A 22,811-nucleotide genomic window follows, 5' to 3' on the forward strand; every position below is an offset into this window, starting at 1 on the left:
TGCTTACTCGCTTATTTTGGTCATCTGCTTCAAAAACCCTACTTAGAAAACTTCAAGTAGCACAAAACAAAGCAGTCCGACTTGTTCTGACGTGCAATTCTAGGTTCAATGTTGTAAAAATGTGTGTTGAAAAAAGACTATTCGCCAATGTGCTTACTTTGTTGCACTCGGTTATTCAAACTCAGACACCATCATTTATTTTTGATAGCATAACTTACAGATCAGATACCATTACTTATTTAACAAGAGAAGCCAGTAGGGGGCAGATGACTTTACCTTTACCAAAATCCAATAACTTTAGTTCTTCATGGAATAAAATCCCAAGTAACATTCGTTTTATTACAGGAAAGGTATATTTTAAAAAGAAAGTCAAATCTTACCTTCATTTAAATTATTTATCATGAGGTTTCTGATTGTATGGGGAAAAAAATAAAATGTGAGCTACCTTAATGTTTGCCATGTAACATACTGTAATATATAACTTCGTTTTCAAGATATTTCTCTATTTGCTTGGTTTGTTATTGTTTTCATTTAATTTGTATTAATTAATTAGTAATTTTTCTTCTTTGTTATTTAGTTTTGTAATCAGATATTGTGGTATTTAGTTTATTTTTTTATTTTCAGTATACGTTATGAAATGTTTTAATATTGTCTGATTAAATGTTGTTTTGGACCCCAGGAAGACTAGCTGTCGTCTAGGCGTCAGCTAATGGGGATCCTTATAATAAAAAAAAAATACAAAATACAAAATACTCAAGCTTTTATACCCTTGTAAAGTTAATGTGACAGTAAATTTATGCATTTATTATTCTGTGCTCACTCATTACATTTGCTCTGGGATTATGATCTTTATTTCATCTACATTATTTATTTTTTAATGAGCAGGATGTTAATAGTATTCATTATCTGTGGCCGTGTGTTTTGAATTACTCGTTACCGTGGCAACGCAGCTGCCTACACCTTCCTTGAGGTCACTCACTGTAACATGAAGTATCACTGCTGTGATGTCCACTTGTTATGTATAGGGATGCACCGAATCCAAATTTTTGGGCTTCGGCCGAGTACCGAATCCACTGGTTAAGATTCTGCCGAATCCGAAACCGAATACCGAATCCTACTCCCATCCTCAGCCATTAACACAGTAAACACATTAATGGAGTAAACAACATCCACAGCCTCTAAAATAGTTAAATGTAACAACTTAATGTTGAATCGTAGGATAGCACATCGCTATCGCCAGATGAGTGACAATTTTGTTTGGCAAATTTTCGCTAAACAGTTTATGATGAAGGCATGTTGGGTGGGTGAAATTACAAAGCTAACGTTAACTAACGAGCAGCAGCCGGCCGTTCGGTCGCTCCGCTCTTACTGTAGGGAGACAGTCCAGGAGAGGCTGTCTGGTTAACACAAGTTTTTAGCTGTGACTGTCCTTCCTTTGCCGTACCTGGGGTTGCTGCGGTTTGGCTGCTGTCTGTAGATTCCTTCATGCGCGGCTGGTATTCTTTCAGATGTTTCATGCGCAGATGTTTTTGGCAGAAACCGAACCCCGTCAAAAAGCCCAATATTCGTCCGAATCCAAAACTGAATCCTGGATTCGGTGCATCCCTAGTTATGTTTGAATTAACTTTTAAACACTTTCATTGGGATTAATTAAAAAGGCAGCAGTGTAGTTATATCTTATATAAATAATGAGTCGATCATTGGGCAAATATATGCCATTTATGCTAAATATATGCCTTTGTTGACAAGGGTTTGTTGAGAAGATTGATAGCACTTTTGTGTCTGAGCTGTGAGCGCCATGTCTGCTCAGGTCTGTATGGTAGAAAATATGTGGCTGGAGCTAGCAGCTAGTTAGCTTAGTATTTAGACTGGAAAGAGGTGAAAACAGCTAGTCTGTCTCTGTCCAAAGGTAACACAATCTGCCTATCCGCACCTTTAAAGCTCACTTATTAACACGTTTTATCTTATTAGTTTAAAAATAAAAACAACTATTTGTAGTATTACAAGAGTTTCCACTGGTTGCCTAGCAATCTCACAGTGAATACAGGACTTCTTCACGTTGTGCATGTTGAACACTAGTGTTTAAAAAGTGTTAATTTGTGAGCTTTAGAGCTGTTGGTAAGCACATTTGTGGCCTTTGAACCAAGTCAGGCTAGCTGTTTTCCTCCTGTCTCCGGTCTTTATGCTAAGCTAAGCTAACCAGCTGCTGGCTTTAGTTTATCATTTGATCAATCTTCTCTTCTAACTCAACATTCAGCAAGAAGGTGAACGTGCTTCCCCAAATGTCAAACTGTTCCTTTGGATGCACATTTGGTTCTGCTTTGATGGATAATTCGAGTCAGTTTAAAGTTCATTTTGATTGTATGAAACTGTAGGTTCTTTCATAAGTGGCTGCACAACTACACAACAACACAATCATGAGAAGCAGCATTTCTAATTCACTGCATTCTTAAATCTCAGATAGTAATTGAAAGTGATGAAATAATTAGATGATTAAAAGCTGAGCGAGAATGCCTTATGGTGAGCTTATAATCACGCATGTCATGACTAAACCTTTCAAGGCCGTATCAAGAGTAAGAATACTTGGGTCAAATATGAAGTGAAAGAGAAATCCACATCTCTGCTGCCTGTATGCGATTACCTGCAGCAGAGGCCAGCTGAAGCGGGGTCTCCGTGTAGTTCTCCGCCCCATCCTGCAGGGCGCCCTCCACATTCGCTCTGTTATCCAGCAACAACTGTGGCGGGAATGGAGAGAGGTGGAGAGGAAGGGCAGGAGGGGAAAACAAAGAGTGGGAAGGATGAAAACAGGTGAGGGGGGGAGAGAGAGACAGCATTACACTCAGGCTTTGCAAAAGGGAAAAGCCTCAACCGTTGGAAAACTAAACCACCTTGTTTAGAGATTGTGCTAGCTCTGGACACACACTCCTATCTTCACTTCCTCATTAGCTTGTTATTGTTAGCGATGACTTGCCTGAGCTGAGAAAGAACAAATCAAAATGGTTTCTTTTTCTATCTCAAAAAAACTCTGATTGCGTTGGTGCGGATTAATAATTGAAAAGAATCCTGAGGGCGATGCTGTTTATCAGGCGTTTAGCCAGTGTCAGCTCATACAATAACTACTGCAACACAATTTATTATATATTTAAAAAATGAACTAAACACTGAAATTTGGCATCCCTGAAGCTGTGTATCAGGCTGGCTGAGCTCTGCTCTGTTTAGTTTGCCTCCGGAGGTTTCTCCCTGCTGCTGTCGGACCAATCCTTAGATTCAGTTTTGGTGAAAACAGGGGGCTGGGTGACTCATCTACACACATTAAGTGCATACATTATTAAAAACATACTTAAGATGGAGAGTTTGCTTAGATCAAATCCTCTCCATATAATTTCTGCACAGACAGGATCAAGGAGGAGAAATAAAAACGACCAATGGCATTATTATTATTTTTATTATTATTATTATTATTATTATTGTGATGCAGCATAATAATAATCATCATCATCATCATCATTATATCCTCATTTTGGTGCAAAGGTCAGGGCAAAGGGTTACAGGTCATAAACGTCACTACCTGCACGACAGGGATGTGTCCCTGTAACACGGCGAAAGTGAGTGGCGTCCCCTGGCGTGTTTCAGGATAAACTGAGGGGTGCTTGTTTACTGTGCTTGGCACCTGGGAAGTCATAGGTGAAGTTCAGGGAGAGAGATATATACAGCCATTAACATTCACAGCTCAGGGCGGGAGATGGGGGTGAAGGGAGGAGCGAGAAGCAGTATGCAGCAGGAGAAGTGTAAGCAAAGGAGGGCAGGGTGGCAGAGAGAGATTTTCCTCTTGAGTTTCATAGAAAATCGTGAGCCGCTTGACTTCTATTTCTCATCTCAATCCTCAGTCTTAAGAGTATATTTGCCTGGGCATGGCTCGCATGACCACCCTTTGTACTATCTTCCTAGCTCCATCTTTAAATAGTGTTTCATTTCAAAGGGGAATGAAACCAGAGAGAAAACACAACATTGGCAAAGACTACAAACACTGTCAAGAAGGGTGGTGCTGACTCATGAACAAAGCGGCGTCAGAGTAAAATGAAACAGCCATACAGCCCCAATGTTGCTCTGTGATTTCTAAAGTGGCTTTATAGCAGAATAAATTACAAAAAATATTTCTAAATGTCGCCTGGAGCAGGCCTCTTTTTTTTTTTCGAACAGACGTTTAATGTAATGTCACATTTCATTTGAGCCCTGATGCTAAACAACAGAGGGAATGTTAGGGTTTTTGTGTTCACAGCGATGATGAATTATTAATTAGATTATAATATAAGGCAGTTTCAGCAGAAACAGAGTGCATCATGACTCTGAGAGGTATTTAAACAAAACATTTTAAATGGTGGAATTTTCAATCAGCGTTATGCAACATCATCTGCTTTACTTAACTTATTAAAGGCCCAGTTCACCCAAATTATAATCAAGAATGTTAGGCATATTTAGCCATGCAAAAGTTTTATATGGTGAGGTTTTGAGATTTCTGTCGCCACCTTTCAACAGTGGAGGTGACTGGGAATTCACTTTTTGTTGAAAATTTCTAATTCACAGTAACGTGTCACAACCCATAGACCTCACTCTGGACAGTTTTTACCCGAACAATTTTCTGAAACTGTCCCCATAAAACCTGTAGACAGGGAACTCTGGGTATTATCTAGGTCAGTGTTTTTCAACCTATCTAGCCAAGAATATTAGGGGTTAACTTTTATCTATTAAGCTGTTGAGAAAAGTCAGTGCTCTCCTTTTTTTAGTAACACACATCTAGGTAAGACATCTCCACTGCAAACCTGCTGCTCACTGTTATTGTTGCTCTCTGTCACAGTAAATACAAGAACGTAAAAACAGCGACTGCGCGGCAGTAGTCTGCTATTCAGCAATAAGACAAGACAAAATTGAATTTATCTGGATTATACTTTAGTTACATAAGTATGTGCATAGCCCACTGTAGCTCTACAGCACAAGGTAAATGAAAGAATGTAAACACAATTAGTGTTGGGAATATAATTAAAGCACCAGATGGCCTGATAATGTACTACACAACAGTAGTGCTGCTATGGCTTGCTTTAAGTTTAAATCCAGTAGATGAGACGGGTTTTGAGGAGTTCAACTAAAAACCTTTTAGAGGCTTGAAGAAGTAGAAGTAACCTTAATTTCACAAGACAAAAATTGTGAAAAAAACCAACATATTTTCATAGTCATACTCTTACCCCTTATACTCCTTTAATCATCCAGTTTGATAGCCTAGAAATCTAGACGCACCCTAGCGGCAGCAAATGTAATTTGCAGCCAGGTGATCTAGCAACTCTCCGTTGGCTGGAAAAGCCAAACTCTAGCAGGGCCAATAATTAACATAATGGCGGCAGAGTTCCGACGGTTCCGCATGAATTCTCTGCTACTTGAAAACAAAGAAGATGGCTGCTGCTGCTGGCAAACAGTGCTCTTTCGAATCACCTTTGGCCGCGACTCTAGAAGACTTGGAGTTAAGCTTTTCTTTGAGAAAAGAACAAAGAACGGCACTGAAGTCACTCTTAAAAAAGGAAGATGTGTTCAGAGTTTTGCCGACCGGATACGGCAAAAGTTTAATCTATCAACTAGCGTTGCTCTGCTTGGTTGTAGCGCTATCCTATTGCGTGCAGAGGGAATTTGAAAGACAACTGTTTATCCCGCCCCTCGGATTGAGCCCTGCCAATGGTGAGTTCCTAGACCCAACATCTGGATGTGGGACTGGCTTGTCAGGCTACCAGTTTGACCCTTCAGATTGGCAGCCCTTGTGGGGTGACCCCCATGTTGTGGACAACTGATCTAGTTAGACCAGGACATTGTTTTTGGAAAGCAAATGTCTATTTACCTCCATTGTTTTGGTGTGCTAACTGAAATCACAGATAGCATAGACAACGTATCTCAAAAGCACTTAAAAAGATATGCATGGCCAGACTCCATTAGAAAAACATGAGAAAATATGTTGCTTGTAATTTGGGTGAACGAATGCTTTAAACATGCGTCAATCACAATTGATTGATAGATGAATTATACAGGTAGCGCTTTGCTTTAGAGTCAACATGCCGGCACTGAATACATGCACTAAACCAATGGAGCAATCACAACAATCAACAATGAGGTCACTATGGTGGAGGAGAGTCCATGAAGCATTTCTATTCCTAATTATTCTTACTGCCAACTAAGATTCAAGCAGCTACAAACACACACATAGGAAGCACTGCAGGGACAAATAGACAATAAATAACAGTAAAGCTTCACTGTTACTTTCACTGTTCTTAGATCAACACACGTCTGTGGTAACAGTGCACACTCTTGTACAACAGTAATGCATTATTGATGCAGTTTAAAACAAACTGCTGCTGAATGTCTACAGTCTAAAATGGAATAACTGCCTGCACTGAGTGACTATCAGTGGCTTATTATTCTAGATCACTGTTATTGTGAAAAGTATCCTCTTTTACTGCTTATCAGTGCACTTCATGTAATAAGCTTCCAGGAGAACAGACAGCATGCCGACAGCAGGTGAGACAGTGAAGACAGAAAAGGGGGAGGGGGGGAGATGAGGGGCGGAAGAGCAACACAAAGTGGGTTCATCGTTTTCACACAACAAATGTAAATGAACATTTTGGACAAAAAAACAACAACCAAAAATGTGGAATCAATGTGACATTTTAAACAGGCCGATGGTGTCTCGTGAACACTGACCTCGCTGTTGATGTCGGCTCCGGCGTCGAGCAGCATCTGAACCATGGCCTCATCACCGCGTACACAGGCGTACATGAGAGGGGTCATTCCCTGTGGGAGGGAGGGAGGGGGGAAGGAGGAGGGATACAGGGTTCAGGCTGGGTTATTCATTTCTGTCATGTACTTTTGTAGAGAGGAAAGGTGATGAACTATATTTCTTCCAGGAGATCTTTTTTAGCCAATCACAAACTTCTACATGCTTTGGATTTGAACAGTACAGTAGTACCATCGAAATTGTGATTTCCAGGGAATTGGTTCAGTTCTAAACCATAGTTGCGAATGCACATATTTGTACTTTGCTTGTGTATTACCATTTTAGGCGACGTTATACTTCTACTCCACTACAGTTGAAGGCACAATATGTCATTTTCTACCGCTAGGGGTCTCTCAATCAAAACAATAATAAAAGACGGAGTTTGGTGAAATTGTGAAATAGCGTGGGATCATGGGCGTTGTTGTCTTCACCAACGTTGCCGCCATTGCAGTTAGCTTCTCCTGGTTAGGATTCCTTCCCTAGGAGGTTTTCCCAAGGAGAGGGGTCTCCTCCTCTCCAAACCAAATGGACCCAGTGATTTAAACCAGTAAAAACACTGAATAAAGCAGTTTCACGTTAAAAATCTGTTTCTCTGATGCTGTCACACGTAACAGTAATGGATGGTTACCTTAAATACAATTACAGATTTCTCTGGGTCTGAACATTGTTAAAAATATTTGGGATAATGTAAGTACACATAGGTCTAGTCGTTTTTACATTGACATTTTAATGCAGAGAAGTTACATATTCTACTATTAAGAGGCAAATATTGTACTCTACAAAATGTATTTGAAAGCTATAGTTACTAGTTATCTTACCAATTAATGTATAACCATCCCATTAAATGTGATGCATTGTTATAGATGAAAATAAAATAGAAAAATAGTTACTTTCTTACATTAAGAGCGCATTAGAAAATGACCTTTTAATGAACAGTATGAACATGAGGAATGATTACAGCAATTTCCATGTGAGCACCTGACTATTGTTGTAAAACAGACTTGAAAATGTGTGAAGCATCATCATACACTTTATTTGAGGTTATGAGTGGCAACAGTGCCCACAGTAGAAGATCTAGGATTGGATCATATATAGATCCAGGGTCAGTTTGCCATCATACAATAGTGTCATAGAAACAAACAACAACATGTTGGCATGATCATACATTAAGAGTTCTCTAGTGTTAATGTGCATCCTACAGAGAGCTAAATTATTGTACAACTAGGATAATTATCCTACACATGGCAACACTGGCAGGTATAGAAAATAGTGTTATATGTATGTTTTAAAACTTCAATAACACATTTCCAAAGATGTTTTCTCAGTGAGGAAGGATGTTTGCTTTTTGTATGTTCATTAACACATGACTTGATTGGAGTACTTTTTTTTTTTTTTTAAGCATTCAATGCCCAAATAGTGTACTACTCGCCATGTTGATTCATTATCGCACCGAACAAAACACCCACGATGCTTTGGTCATTTCTCTTAACTATACCATGAAAAATGTAGATGTCAGTGGGATCAGCAAAGCCGTAAAGAGAATAGCGGTTCTATAAAGAGCTCACCAACAGCTGTGCTCGTTAGCTCTATAGAAAAAACAAACACAAAGTCATTTAGTGTCCAAGTCTTTCCTTAGGTAATGTTCTTTAAATCACATAAGGAACCTCTGAAGTGCCATATGTTCACGTTCACTGCTGGGCTACTAATGAGCCCCATGACTAAAGACTGCACTGACATATACTCAGTATTCATATATTACATATAACTCATTGCCCATTTTCATCCCCATCAGTCAGAGACATTCCCAGCAGTTTCATGGAGGGCCTAATTTACCAGACATAATCATAACTGCCTCAAAATAACCGTGTCTTTCCAATGAGAGCGACAGCATAGGTGGGCTGTGAAAATCCTAACATGCTAACATGTTATACAGTATCTCTACATATGCACATATGCACACAGAGCACTCTCTTGAGCCTGACGCACCCACACACATTATGCTCTCCGAGCCTCATCTCTCCTGAAGCCTCATCTAAGTGTTATTGCAAAGAGAAAAATAACAAAAGAACTATATTAAAAGCAGGTGGAGAGTTATTCCCATTTATCAGACTATCTGGCCTAAAACAAAGCACACTCTAAAGTGGACAAGCTTCCATAAAACAGCCTTTAATCATATGTCTGATCTGGGACATTATGTTCGACTCAGGCCTTTTATGACTCGCTCATAACACACCAAAGCACTTTATGTTGAAGACTGCTATCCCTTTGTGGTGATTCATTCTTAAATATTTCCTTGACACCAATCTTTTTAATCAGCAGACAGCTAAAGGGCGATAGACGGCGGACTATGATGATCATCGTGATGAGTTCAAATGTGTCTCAGCAGCGATGACAGATGGCAACTTTTACTTTATAGCTCCTGCAATGCTGTCTGGTCCCCAGCAAAATTTAGCTGTTTTTTCAAGTGAATAAAAAGCCTGTATGTCACTACAGCTTGTTATTTATGTGAGGAGTGAGGCAGAACAGTGTCAGTCAATACAATTCTGTATACTCATAAGGACCTGTAAATACTGAAAACAAAGTAAGGTCTGTTCCAGTCAAATCATCTGACTGAATGTGATATGAATCAAGCTGCCAGGAGCTGGGTATAACAAGAAACCTGCATGTTTTCTAAAAAAATATACATTTATGTTAAAAAAAAAAATAGAAAAAGGGGCTTTGTAGTGTGTGTAGAGTATCTGACTGTAGACCTGCCAAGAGCTTCTTAAATGAACTTAACTAGGCACAGCTTTCTGACCACGGAAAATCAGATTGCACGATTAGCTTCCATTTAGCAGCGCAAGGAATGACCAATATTTCCATTGACTGGAGAAAGTAGAAAATCACTACAGACATTAACACTTGGATGCAGTAAGATTGAGATATCGAACCAGTCCAGGAAAAGTGTTGCAGTATCAGGTGCAAATGGACCATTAGATCATTCCTTTCTGCTTCATTTTTTGGATAAACAGTAGGGTTATAATATACAGCTACTATCTGTGTTCATTTCAAAAAAATATTTGTATTTACTGGAAGTTGTTGGAAATCATCGATGCAGCTTCATTTTCAGCAACTATTTTAATATAAATCAATTAATCGTGAGTCATTTTTCATGCAAAGTTGCCAAACGATAATTTCTCACACCATCTTAACTATGAGGATTTGCTGCTTTATTGTCTCAGGTGGTAATGAATGAATATTTTTTTATTATTGTGTCATGCATACAATAAAATATGCCCAGCCCACATGGGCTTACAAGACACCATTACCTAGGACAAAGAACCAGATGCCAAAGTAACCACATACCCTAAGCAAATAAACCTTCTAGTCTTTTTTTGCCAAGCTTTAGAAACAAAAGTCGCCAATTTATAAATATTAAATTTAAACAACCACTCCAATTCGTCATCATCCAGTAATAAACAAACTATCTTTGGGTTTTGGAGTGTTGGCCGGACAAAACAATTTAATGACATCCCATTGGGGTTTAGTAAAACGGTTAACTGGAAAATAATCAGCAGATTAATTGATAATTATTATACAGATTGTTTTTTGTTATGATTTCTAAATGGATTTATGGACATTTATCTTTGATGATCATCAGAGATCCTGACACTACTGTAAAGTGTGGGTTCAGCTGGTTGTTGTGGTGTCTGTGTTTCAGTGTGTCTTAGTAATAACTGAAAAGAAGTGATTTGTGTGGGGTGAAAATATTACAGCAAATATTCAGATGCTGCCTATATCTGTGCATATCCGTATACTGTGTTTGTATTGCTATACCTAACAATCGTAAACACAGACACAAAGAAACCAAGATTCTCTTGTAAATAATGTGAATTTTGAAAAGTTGCATCATGGCATAAGAATTTAGCACATTGCATGACTCATAGGGAGCAGCCTGTGCTCAGCCTATGTGTGAACAGAGATGAATTGCCAGGTGTACTTGTTAGAAATTCATTGTGTTTAACTCTCTCCACTATCGCTGTGTAGGTGTGTGATGTTAATGCTGTATGTACATGTAGGAGTGTGTGTGTTAAGTGCCGGACCTGTTCGCTCATGCTGTTAATGCCATCGGGCCCCAGCAGGTTCACGGCCTGCTTGACCAGGTCCGTCCGTCCGCAGTTGAGCATCCTGAAGCCCAAATCCTGCAGAAACTTGGCCTCTGTGGAGGCGGCATCCAGCTTTCTCGTGGCACAGAAACAATCCTCCGCTCTGCAGATGGAAACAGCAGATCCATTACTGTGATGAAGTGGGAGCTTATCTCAGAAATGGATTTTGAGATGGATAAACACCTCTATTGCACACTGAAGGAAACTTAAAATGACAGCTACTTTGCTTTCCCCAACTTAAAATCTTGAATGTTATAAAATTAACTTGAACTTTACAAGTTTATTTCAAGTATTTCAAGCTGTTTGCATTCAAAGTCAATTCACTTTGCTTGGGTCTCTACTTTCTTCTCTTCCTAAAGTAGCTTTTCTCCAGGTAAGGCTTTTGCTGTGACTCATTATTGCTCATGCATGTCTCCCCTAAAGCCTCTTAATCCAAGCTGTGCACAGCTGTCCTTACCCACAGGGTCACAGAGGAACCGTTTCATGATGTTTGTCAAATTTTACTTGACAATTATACCTGACATATATAGCAAAATGTTAATTGACAATTCACACCCCTTAGTGTTTCAATCATTATTTCTCTGCAAGTATTTGAGATGCGATAAGACTTTTAACCCACCAACACGACGTCGCTAAGTGGGCTGCTGTGTGACAAATATTGTGCACGGCTACGTGCCTGCTGTGGTGTGTTTGTGAAGGAGAGAAGAGAAAAGGGGGAGAGAGGGGGAAACAGGTGAGACAGAAACATGCAGAGAGAAGATTTGATTTAAGAAATTCGTGTCAAAGATGGCGCCGGTGTGTCTGTTTGTTCTGTTTGTGTGGTTTGTGCTGTCTGTCCCAAAGACCATACATTCTCTGTTGGTGTATGATCGTCAGGAGCTACTTAAAATCAAAAGTATGGTGGACTTTACAGCAAACTACTCCCAGGGTGGTTCAAAAACATTTCCTCATCCACTCTTGACGGATGTCCCAGCTCATCTGATCTGCATTGAGGGTCCACCTTCCTGGAGACGCAGACGCAGAGGGGCGCGTAGTGGCTGGCTAGTCCGGATAAAGGCATGGCTGGCTTCACCCTCTGAGTTGTCACCGATGCTTTCAACGCCTTGTCGCTCGTCGCGCCCTTGCTCCAACTAGTAGCTGGTTGATAACTGTTGTAGGCCCGTATGAGGAGCGACATGGTCTGCGCACCTGCGCGCCTCGTTCCCGAAGTCCTGGTGGAAGGAACTACAGCAATCTTCGGCCGCTGGGCCGGTCAGCTCTTGCGGCTGACATCTCGACTCTACCGACCAAATGTGCACTGATAAATTCAAGGTCGGTAATGAACAAAACTTTCATCCTTAAGGACTTCTTCATCACACAAGCTGTGGATGTACTGTTTTTAACAGAAACATGGATTCCCGCTGGTGAGTCAGATACCTTCACAGACCTCTTACCCTCTGAACTGTACTTTTTTAAATTCCCCAAGGACCACTGGACGTGGAGGAGGAATAGCGACTGTCTTAAAGAGCAGCTTACATTGTAAGCTTTTGGCACCATCTGTTTTTTCATCATTTGAATTGAGCTCGTTTGTCTTAGGCCGATTGGATCCTGTACTATGTGCAGTGATATATCACCGAAATACATTTTATAAAAGAGTTCTCTGATTTCTTGGCCAGTAGTATGACAGATTATGACAGAGTTTTAATTGTTGGTGATTTTAATGTACATGTTTGCTGTCCCTCTAAACCACTAACTAAAGATTTTTTAGATATGATTGATACTTTTAATTTTTTTCAACATGTCAGTGGACCAACACAGGAACAGGGGCACACGTTAGATCTTGTGTTATCCTATGGTTTGCCCATTTTAAATATCCAGACACAGGATGCTGTATTTTCCGATCACATGCCGGTTTTATTTGATTTTACTTTGTCTTGTCCTAAATCTGAAAAAATTGCCCCTGCACGCTTAAGCCAACCACTGCTGCTCAGTTTTCTTGTGTTTTTCAAAACTCATTTCAGTCTGATACTGGTCTCGTAGCTGACACAGATAAATTAACTTCTTCCTTTCTTTCTACATGTGCTAGCACTCTTGATATTGTTTCTCCTCTAAAAGTTTTGCGACCGAAACCTAAATCTGAGCCATGGTTTAATGACACTACCCGTGCAGCTAGGAGAGAGTGCAGGAGAGCAGAGCGTCGGTGGAAGAAAGACAAGCTTCATGTATTTTATGAAATTTTAAAGGAAAGCTGGAGTACATATAAAAAAATAGTGAAAGCTGAAAAAACTAGATATCTAAAAGAACAAATTGTCCAAAATTTAAACAAACCACGTGCCCTTTTTAAAACTATTGATTCAATTTTAAATTCACCCCAATCCTCTTGTTTGGAAGCCTCTTCTGAAGTCTGTGAGAATTTTGTACATTATTTTTTTGGACAAGATTGCTTCCATTAGAGCTCATATTTCCCCACCTGTATCCAACCCCTTTGAAATGCTGACCTGTTTAACAGTGTTTGATCAGTTTGAGCCCATGTCACTTTCTTGCCTCAATAACTTAATTTTACAGCTTAAACCTTCAGTATGTCCTACCGACATTATTCCCCCTCGCTTTTTTAAAGAGATCTGGACCACTATAGGGCCAATTGTCCAAAAAATTATTAACAGCAGTCTGACATCAGGAGTTGTCCCAGCTTATTGCTAGCAGGCAACTGTTGTACCTCTAATTAAAAAGCAAAATCTGGACGCTACCATTTTAGCTAACTATCGACCGATATCAAAGTTTCCTTTCATTTCTAAAATCTTAGAAAAAACTGTTTTTGCACAATTACAATCCTATTTAGATACAAATGGTATTTTAGAAATTTTTCAGTCTGGTTTTAAAGCTTTTCATAGTACTGAGACTGCACTTTTAAGAGTTTTTAATGATCTTTTATTAACTACAGATCGTGGGGACGCAGTTATTCTTCTGCTTTTAGACCTTACTGCTGCTTTCGACACAATTGATCATGCCCTTCTTATCTCTCGCATAGAGCACTGTGTAGGCATCCATGATACTGCCCTGCAGTGGTTCAGATCATATTTATCTGACCGATTCTTTTCTGTAAAACTTGGTGACTCTACATCATCTATCGCCCCCCTTCTATGTGGAGTCCCTCAAGGCTCAGTTCTTGGACCACTACTGTTCTCCTTGTACCTTCTCCCTCTTGGAAATATTTTTAAAAAACATGGTATTTCCTATCATCTTTATGCAGATGACTCGCAAATTTACGTACCACTGAGAAAAGATGCAAACGGTTCCCTGACTCCTTTACTTGAATGTCTCAAGGATATTAAAACCTGGATGTCTTTTAATTTTTTGAATTTAAACGAAGAAAAAACTGAGGTCATTGTGTTTGGACCCAGCCGGGTTTGTGACTCCACTCCCGTAAACCTTGGTTCCCTGCAGCAATATGTAAAGCCAGTTGTTACCAATTTAGGCATTAAAATTGACAGTGATTTTAAGCTTGACAAGCAGATAAACATGGTGGTTAAATCCAGTTTTTATCAACTGAGGCTTTTAGCTAAAATTAAACCTGTGTTATCTTTTAAAAATTTTGAACAAGTGATTCATGCTTTTATTTCGACCCGTTTGGACTACTGCAATGCACTTTACATTGGCGTGAACCAAACTTCCCTTTCACGCCTACAGTTAGTCCAAATGCAGCTGCTCGTCTGCTAACAGGAACACGGAAACACAAACACATTACTCCAATTTTGGCCTCACTCCATTGGCTCCCTGTATATTTTAGAATACATTTTAAGATTTTATTGTTTGTTTTTAAGTCACTAAAGGGGTTGGCACCTCAGTACATTTCTGAGCTGTTGCACATTTATACCCCGTCAAGGTCATTGAGGTCTGGGGATCAGCTGCGGCTGAACGTGCCCAGGACCAGACTGAAGACCAGAGGCGACCGCTCTTTTTCAGCAGTTGCTCCCAAACTGTGGAATGACTTACCACCACACATTAAAGGTGCGCCCACCCTCCACACTTTTAAATCTCGTTTAAAAACACATTTTTATTCCTTGGCTTTTGATTCACCGTGAGAGCTGTTGTGGTCTTCGATTTATCCCCAAGTCACGAAGCCAGCTGACATGAAAGAGGGACTTCATTTCGTAAGTGCCAAGTCTCATGAACACACTTAAGTTCGACATTGCAACAAGATTGCAGCCATGCTTGCAGCTCTGTGAGGCTGTACTTGAGCTAAATGCTAAAGTTACATGCTTATGTTTAGCAGATTTAATGTTATCACCCCTAGTTTAGCATCTTAGCATGCTAACATTTGCTAAGTAGTAATAAACACAAGTATAGCTCCTGCTATCGAAGTTATATAGGGACTGATCAATCAGTGCCAGGAAGTGGCAATTTACTGATGATACATTACAGTACAAGATCCACACCAACCAACACTTTATTATACTTTAATTATACACATTTATAAGCATGCTTTTGTGCTGAATATAGCTTTGACTCAATCACTCTGTTTCTCTGTATGCCAGTGTGGATATCTGGCTTGCATGTTATAATTAGTTCCAGTCCAACAGAGTGCTTTATAGATTTATAGGAAAACACTTTTTGGGGGGAGAATCTATGCCCTGAGAGATTTCTAAGTTAAGCTACTGGGCTTATTGGCAAAATGTTAAGATGATTAAACACTTCCAGAAGCAAGAAGGACTCACTCCATCTTCACTCATTGAAGTTTAACTAAACCTGTGGGATTATTTCCGCCTCAAGAGCAGCTTGCTTGTTGCTTTGTCACAAGCATCACATCCTTACTTTATTTGTCGTGGTTCACAGTCCACACCGGGGAGCAGCAGCCTGGCAGCCTGCCTCACGTCATCGCTGTCCACAGAGAAGCTTCGTCGATGCTCGGTGTGGGCGACAGCCACCCGGATCCACTCCATCAGCGGAGGCAGTACCAGGAACGGCCTGCATCAAATGGGCAAATCATATCCGATTTGTTGAAACTTAAAGGAATGTGAAATGCCCTTATCCACAAGCAATAAGGATTCAAATAATTCAAAAATAACTTACCAATGTACTATTTAAGTAAGATGAGGTTTTAAAAAACTGATAAAAAAATACTTTAAAAAGCCCTGAAAGTTTATAATTTTCATTGATTTCTTACCATGACTGATGGGATCCCTACATACACACACTATTTTCTACCAAAGTTAGAAGAGTTTGGGTTATTTTATACGACAGATTTCTTTTGCTTTTGTCTTTTCTCTGTGCTCTTTCGCTGGGCCTTGACCAACTGCCACTTTGCTCATTTGAAAGCCATGATGTCTCTCTTTCATGGGTGGGACAAATTCTCTGGGCGGGCAAAGCAGAGAAAGGTGAGGTAACCTTGCTCCTTATGACCTCATAAGGAGAAGATTCCAGATCGGCCCATCTGAGCTTTCATTTTCTCAAAGGCAGAGCAGGATACCCAGGGCTCGGTTTACACCTATCGCCATTTCTAGCCACTGGGGGACCATAGGCAGGCTGGGGGAACTCATATTAATGTTAAAAAAACCTCATAAAGTGAAATTTAAATTTTTTTTTTTTTTACCTTGATTGTCACCACGAATGTAATGTTTTGGAGAAATACTTATGATTTGAGTTTTCAGGGGCGAGAACTACTTTTTTGGCTTTAACCTACTAAACTTATGCTATAGCATGTGTGATGCTGTGCAAACATTATACAACATTGAAAAGGTGTTTTATATTAAAATAAACATAAAAATTGAAATTATATGCAATATGAAGAACACATTAATGCAAATTGTGTATAATAAAATGCACACAAAAAAGATCTGAAGGCCATAAAAGAGAAAAAAAGTCCAGTCAGTTACATTTACCAATGCAGATACACAGAATGTTAAATGCCATATTATTATATATAGTATCATGATTAATGTGACATGTGTATGCCAAGATTAATATATATTACCTAATCCTTTGAAACACATTGCTGCTTTATTCACCTTTCAAATAAAATCACTTAATAGAGATTCTGGTCCAACACTGATAGCACGCAAACTTTCTAATTAAAGATTCCTTTACAGATAACTGTGAAGGCAGCTACACTAAATCAATATTCATAATTTATAACTCAGCTAGTCCAGAACAGAAAGAGATCTACTGTAGATGCTGCAACCTCCCTTAATGCTGTTATTACATTCTTTAATCAAAATCAGTAATGGGTCTTGGCTGGCTGACATGTTCATATATCATCTTTTTTATTTTCCAGGACCAGTGTGTGTGTGTGTGCGTGTGTGTGTGTGTGTGTGTGTGTGTGTGTGTGTGTGTGTGTGTATAGTCTCTAATCACATAACCTGTAAATCACCTAATCTCTCTTTCTCTCATACACTCTCTAATGTTGTTCTGTCTGCTGTTTATCTTTTCCCCTCACAGTGCAACTGCAGCAACATGCAGGTAAGTCATTCATCAGGCATTAAACCCCTTTAGATCACTAACACAAGCAGAATGAGCTGTTTATAACACACACATTAAAGATATAATTTGAGGAAAATAAAGTTAATCGCTTTCTTCCTGAGAGTTATACGAAATGAAACTTTATTGTTTCCCTGGACTTGATGGAGTTCATAGATCTACATTATTGCTACGAGTCCATCCGCTGCCAGTGTACCTTCACTATATCCTCCTCATTCATAATAATTATCCTTTCATAAAAGTGGTCCTTTTCTCTACTTTGTATTAGTGAACTAATGACAAACAGGACAGCCTTGGTACATGTGGCTTATATGGGCCCTTAGAGCTGGTCATTGGTAGATCAAGACACGTTGGAAAAATCGCTTTCACTAGCTTCTCATTTAGCAGATAATAAAATAATAATTGTTCCCATTTGTATTTAACCATCATGACTATGCCACTTTTATGAACTCAATTAAGTACTTTTAGCAACAAATGTACTTATTGTACAAGAAACATTAATTATGATAGAGTTGGGAATAATTCTGACTCACCAGATCTCAGTTTAGATGATAAGACAGATTTTCCTTTCAGGCTTTTAGAACCATGAAGCAGTCTCAGATGCACATTAGAAAACCTTAAAACAAATGGGCTTATTTTATGTGATAGTCAGTTAAATTATATTATGAATCCATCAGCAAAGGTCCCTGAAGAACTTTATTCCCTCATGACCCTCTGGCAACCATCATTTCTCAAAAGAATGATTCAAACAGAAGCACGTACCCAGCTGAGAGAAAATCATTTGGGACTGTTATGTTTACCATGTATGCAGCTGCCTGGTCCTTCTGTAATTTAGCTGTGAGCACATGTTTAGTTAAAGCAGCAGCTTTTAGATATTGACACACTGTGTTTGACTAGTCTACATTTTGTGTGAATCAGTTTCTCATTCCACAACCAAAGCTATCCTTGTCTTTACACCTACAGTCTGCCAGGAATTTGAACTCTGGCAAGGGTTTTTAAAAAAAGCAAGGTCTCTGCTGCTGTTTAGATGGCTGAGTAATGTGATTATTCAGACCTCCTCTCTTTTCCCTCTGATGTTTGCTTCCCCCGAAAGACATATCTACTGTTCTAGGTTTGCAAAAGAGGGAGGCCCAGTCTGGAATGAAAACAGTGACGGTAATGTTATCCATCGATACAGACAGCAGGACTACACACTGGATATACTGTATCATGAACCATAATCTACTGCAGCTCTGTTATTATTTTAAATTCCTTTAGATTTTCTTACAAGCTTCAAAAATTTGGAGCGATAAATCAATTTTACTCTCCTTATTTAACGTCGGGTAACAAGTGTAAAAGTAATTTCAATGATTTTTCACCTTAAAAAGACTTACCTGAAGCTTCAACTAAACACCCAAGAAGGGTTCATCTCATTTAAAAATATTCTCCCTCCCTCTCATCCCAGCGTGTTATATAGGCTCTTTCGACTTGTCTTCAACCTTTCAGCAGAATGCTAAATAGAGAATTTTCTCTCTGGGGACCCAAGAGCCTGCTGACATGTCACTCCGCCTGACATTCCTTATGCTCCCTCAGGGTTGTCAGGAGAGAGTTTTATCTCCACAGAGTGGAGGAAAGATGTTGGGAAATCTGTCCATCCGTCCATCCAAGTGAAGGCCCTCTGGTTCCCATCAATCTGCTCAATGCCTAGGGAAGTGTCTGCGCTGACCAGCCCACGCAGCATCTTACACCAGGATCACACACACAAAAAGTAGCAATGTCTGTACTAACCTTTTAGACCAATTGAAAACATTCTAGCTCTGGTGTGCCACTAAGGCTACGTTCACACCGCAAGTCTTAATGCCTGATTCTGATTTTTTGCTCAGATCCGATTTTTTGTTTGGCTGTTCACATTATCTTTTAAAATGAGGCCTATATAAGATTCCAGTGTGAACTGTTTGCGGTTTTGAACTGACCAGCATGCGCAAAAGAACAATAACAATGACATCAGACGCAGCGCGCTGTTGCACTAAAGTTAGGGAGGTTATGGAGGAAGTCAGCATTTTTATTTATTATTCAGCTTTTATTTTTTTATTTTGTATTAAAATGTTTGTGTAATGGCAGCCATGCGCAGGTGCTGAGGAGGAGAAGACTGAAGAGAAAGAGAGACACATTTGCGGGGTTATGGCTGCAGCTTCACTACAGAGGTCTGTGTGACACGTCAGGACCGCTACGGGCCTCCACCACTCTGGCCGCCAAGACACACGCTCCACCTCCCCGGCGGTGCGGCGACTCGGGCCGGTGGTGCGCCCAACCCCGAGGGACCGGGATCCCACCTCAGCCGGCGCACGCCGGCTTTCACTTTCATTGCACCACGGGGCGACCCCAACTTGCGAGCGCGTTAAACTCCTTGGTCCGTGTTTACAGGCGGGTCGGGGTTGCCGACATCACCTTTTTACGTGAGCCGATCCCTGCCCTGGCGATGCGTGGTTGGGTAACAATGAGGACAGTCCGCCCCGGTTAACAGCCGCACTGGAAGCAGAGGGCCCCGCAGAGTGGGCGCAGCGAGGGTTTTGGAGGTAAAAGTCACATCAAATCCGCCTTGGCTGTTCACACTGCGGTCGCATTGAAAAAAATCAGATCTGGGTCGGATTCAGGACCACATGTGGAAGTGGCCTGAATCTGATCTGAAAAAAATCAGATCTGGGCTAGATTTGAGTGTTCACACTACTTCTGAAGAAGCCTGACCTGGTCACTTGACCCCAAAAAAATTGGATTTGGGCCACTTTGGCCTGCAGTCTGAACGTAGCCTGACAGAGGCAATATGGTTGAAAGGATATATGTGTCTACCTATCAGGACAGAGATCTTTTACAGTGTGTGAGGTTTGCCAGAAATGTGGGAGTTTTTTGGAGATTGGATTTCAACTTACACAAACATTTCTCAGAGATAAAAATCATTGTACTGCTTGATTAAAGCTTGATGAGTGGAGGCAAAGGACAACATATCATAATATACAAGTTAACTAATTGAGAAAATGTAATGACAATATATTTATATTATATATTTTCAAAATAGCTTTATTTTTGGCTCTTTGGGACAGTTAAATGCTTGCTGAGGCTTGTGCCATTCTCCAAATGCGGCAAAGAAAGGCAGCTTTCTGTTGCCTAAATTGATCCTTTGGGCACAGGTAAGTTGTTTAAAAATGTTCAGGTGATCCTTGACAACTGGTAGAGTACGGACATATCACGTGACGGTGTCATATTTACCAGGTATTTGTGTCTGGGTGGTCAGAGTTACTGGTGAATCTGGTAAATCGCTTAAAATATGCCAATAAAAAAGCTACTTCAGTGTCATATGGTAGCCAGACATACTATAAAAGCCAGTGTGTTACAGCTGTGTCCCTACCCTTAGGACATTCCCTAGTGTTCCCCTTCCCAGTGTTCCTGTCTTTCTCTCTCTCAGTTTATGTTGTGTTTGTGTTGGCGGTGTCTCCCTTCCTCATTCTCCTGGCTCCTCACTGGGCTCATTCTGTACACCTGTTTGCAATCAGCTCATCACCTCCCCCAAGCTGTGTTCGAAACCGTTACCTATCATGGAAATAGTGCACCATTTTGTAGTGATGTTCGAATTCTCCGCGGTTAATTTCATTCACTATATAGTCCACTATAAAATACCCACAATGCACAGCTAATCTGAGTGTACATACGATGTACCCAGGGCTTGACATTAGCACCTGCCAACCCGCCAAATGCGGGTAGATTTCGGCAGTGGCAGGTAATACAGTCACTCTCACTAGCCACTTTGGCAGGTGGCATGCCATTATATTGTAACACTGGTGGCTGGAGTACTGTGCCACTGTGCTGCTGCCCGACACAGGAACACAGCTGTGACCCAGTGTGCAGCAGCAGCCCACGGCTGGAGAACGGTGGCCCATAGGCACATCAGACCAGCAAGCCACGGCGATTCCTTAAAATATCCCACAGAGCTCCGATCAGCGTGTGCATGCAACATGGCAAGCCAAGGCAACAGTTGCCTCTGTACAGGTCATAGCCTGTTTAGGGAATATAGGTTTGTAGAAGTACAGAGAGAGTGCGCAGCAGGACAATTTAGCAGGACATTTGGTCTGTGCACTCAGCTTCCCGTCACCGAGGGTGTGTTGCTATGTCATTTTCCACAAAATAGTTAGTAAATAGCTAGTGAAAATGCTGAGTGGCTAGCAGCTTTGGAAAACCGCTAGCCACAGTGGCTGGTAAGCAAAAAAGTAAATGTCAAGCCCTGGATGTACCCTACATTTAACTCCCATATACCACAATGCAGCATGGTCGTGTTTTCCCGGAGGAGAAGAAGAAGCAGAAGTAACCGCGAAAATTGAAAAGGAAAAATGGAATGGGCTTTCGTTTCTAAACAGTGGCAATGTAACATGAGTGCTTGGTTTGTTTCGGTATTGTTACATGATGCTGGGAGCGCCCGCCTACGTCACACACATAACCGGTGCATCTACGGACGCAAGTCACTCAACGATATGTTTTCAGTGTAGTGTCCGTAGGTTTGGTCATTCCCTATATAGTTCACTATTTAATAAACTTGAAGAGCGAATGAGGCAACGTTTCGAACACGGTCTGCTCACCTGCCTCTCAGCCTACAGGAAACCTAGCCCGGCTCTTCAACCATTATTCATCTGATTGTTGTTTCAACCACAGTGGTAGTTACGCTTCCAGGCAAACTCAGTTATTTCTGTAGTGATTAATTATCTTTGTGTTTAACCCGTCTCTCTTGTGTCCCAGGATCATCAACCCTGCTTGTCTTCCTGCTTGTCTCCCTGCCTACCTGCCAACCTCCTAGCTACCCCTGGCGGCAACACTTCCCCCTCATTCCACACTCATGCCAGCCCTGTCCTCCATTATCTCCATTCTTCCCATTCCTGGCCAAAAGGCCCTTATCCAGATCCTGCTCTACAATAAAAATTCCTATCACCCAACCCTGCCCGTGTCCTGCATTTGGGTCCCTCCTGTGTTCATAACACAGTGTTTGTGGTTGTTAGTAATCTATTAATCACAGGGCGTTCAACAACTGAATCGGGAAACAGCTTTGGTCTTCACCTACCGAGCTTTAACTCAACCTATGAGATTATTTCTGACTGGTAAAATTCTATCCTGTTTCCACACTGGGTTGGTTTGTTTAAGTTCTAAACCAAAGTCCATCTGATTTTAACCCTCCTAGTCTGCTTTCACACTTGTTTATAGTGTCCTACATTACGACATAAGTGTAGTTATTTCATCATAGAGCAACTGTGGAGAAATAATGTCCTGCACACAGGGAAACTAGAGAGACACTTAAGCACGACTGAAGGGAACGGAATAATCTGTGCTGAATGTTTTGCTTCTCTACTATGACAAAATGTATTCTTTTATCTTTCCTGTGTTTC

General features: G+C 40.5%; 1 protein-coding gene across 2 annotated transcripts in view; it reads right to left on the reverse strand.

Moving 5' to 3' along the window:
• btbd11a (BTB (POZ) domain containing 11a) overlaps nt 1-22,811 on the reverse strand; it is a 203,454-nt gene that overhangs the window by 11,660 nt on the left and 168,983 nt on the right. For both annotated transcript variants that reach the window (XM_028570170.1, XM_028570171.1), the window contains exons 4-8: nt 15,748-15,900; nt 10,894-11,059; nt 6,739-6,828; nt 3,569-3,670; nt 2,642-2,735 (exon numbers count right to left, since the gene is read on the reverse strand). In XM_028570170.1, coding sequence (XP_028425971.1) covers nt 2,642-2,735; nt 3,569-3,670; nt 6,739-6,828; nt 10,894-11,059; nt 15,748-15,900 — 605 coding nt within the window. The remainder of the gene's footprint in view (nt 1-2,641; nt 2,736-3,568; nt 3,671-6,738; nt 6,829-10,893; nt 11,060-15,747; nt 15,901-22,811) is intronic.

Source organism: Perca flavescens, chromosome 23 (genome assembly GCF_004354835.1).
Source record: "Perca flavescens isolate YP-PL-M2 chromosome 23, PFLA_1.0, whole genome shotgun sequence".
Taxonomy (NCBI): domain Eukaryota; kingdom Metazoa; phylum Chordata; class Actinopteri; order Perciformes; family Percidae; genus Perca; species Perca flavescens.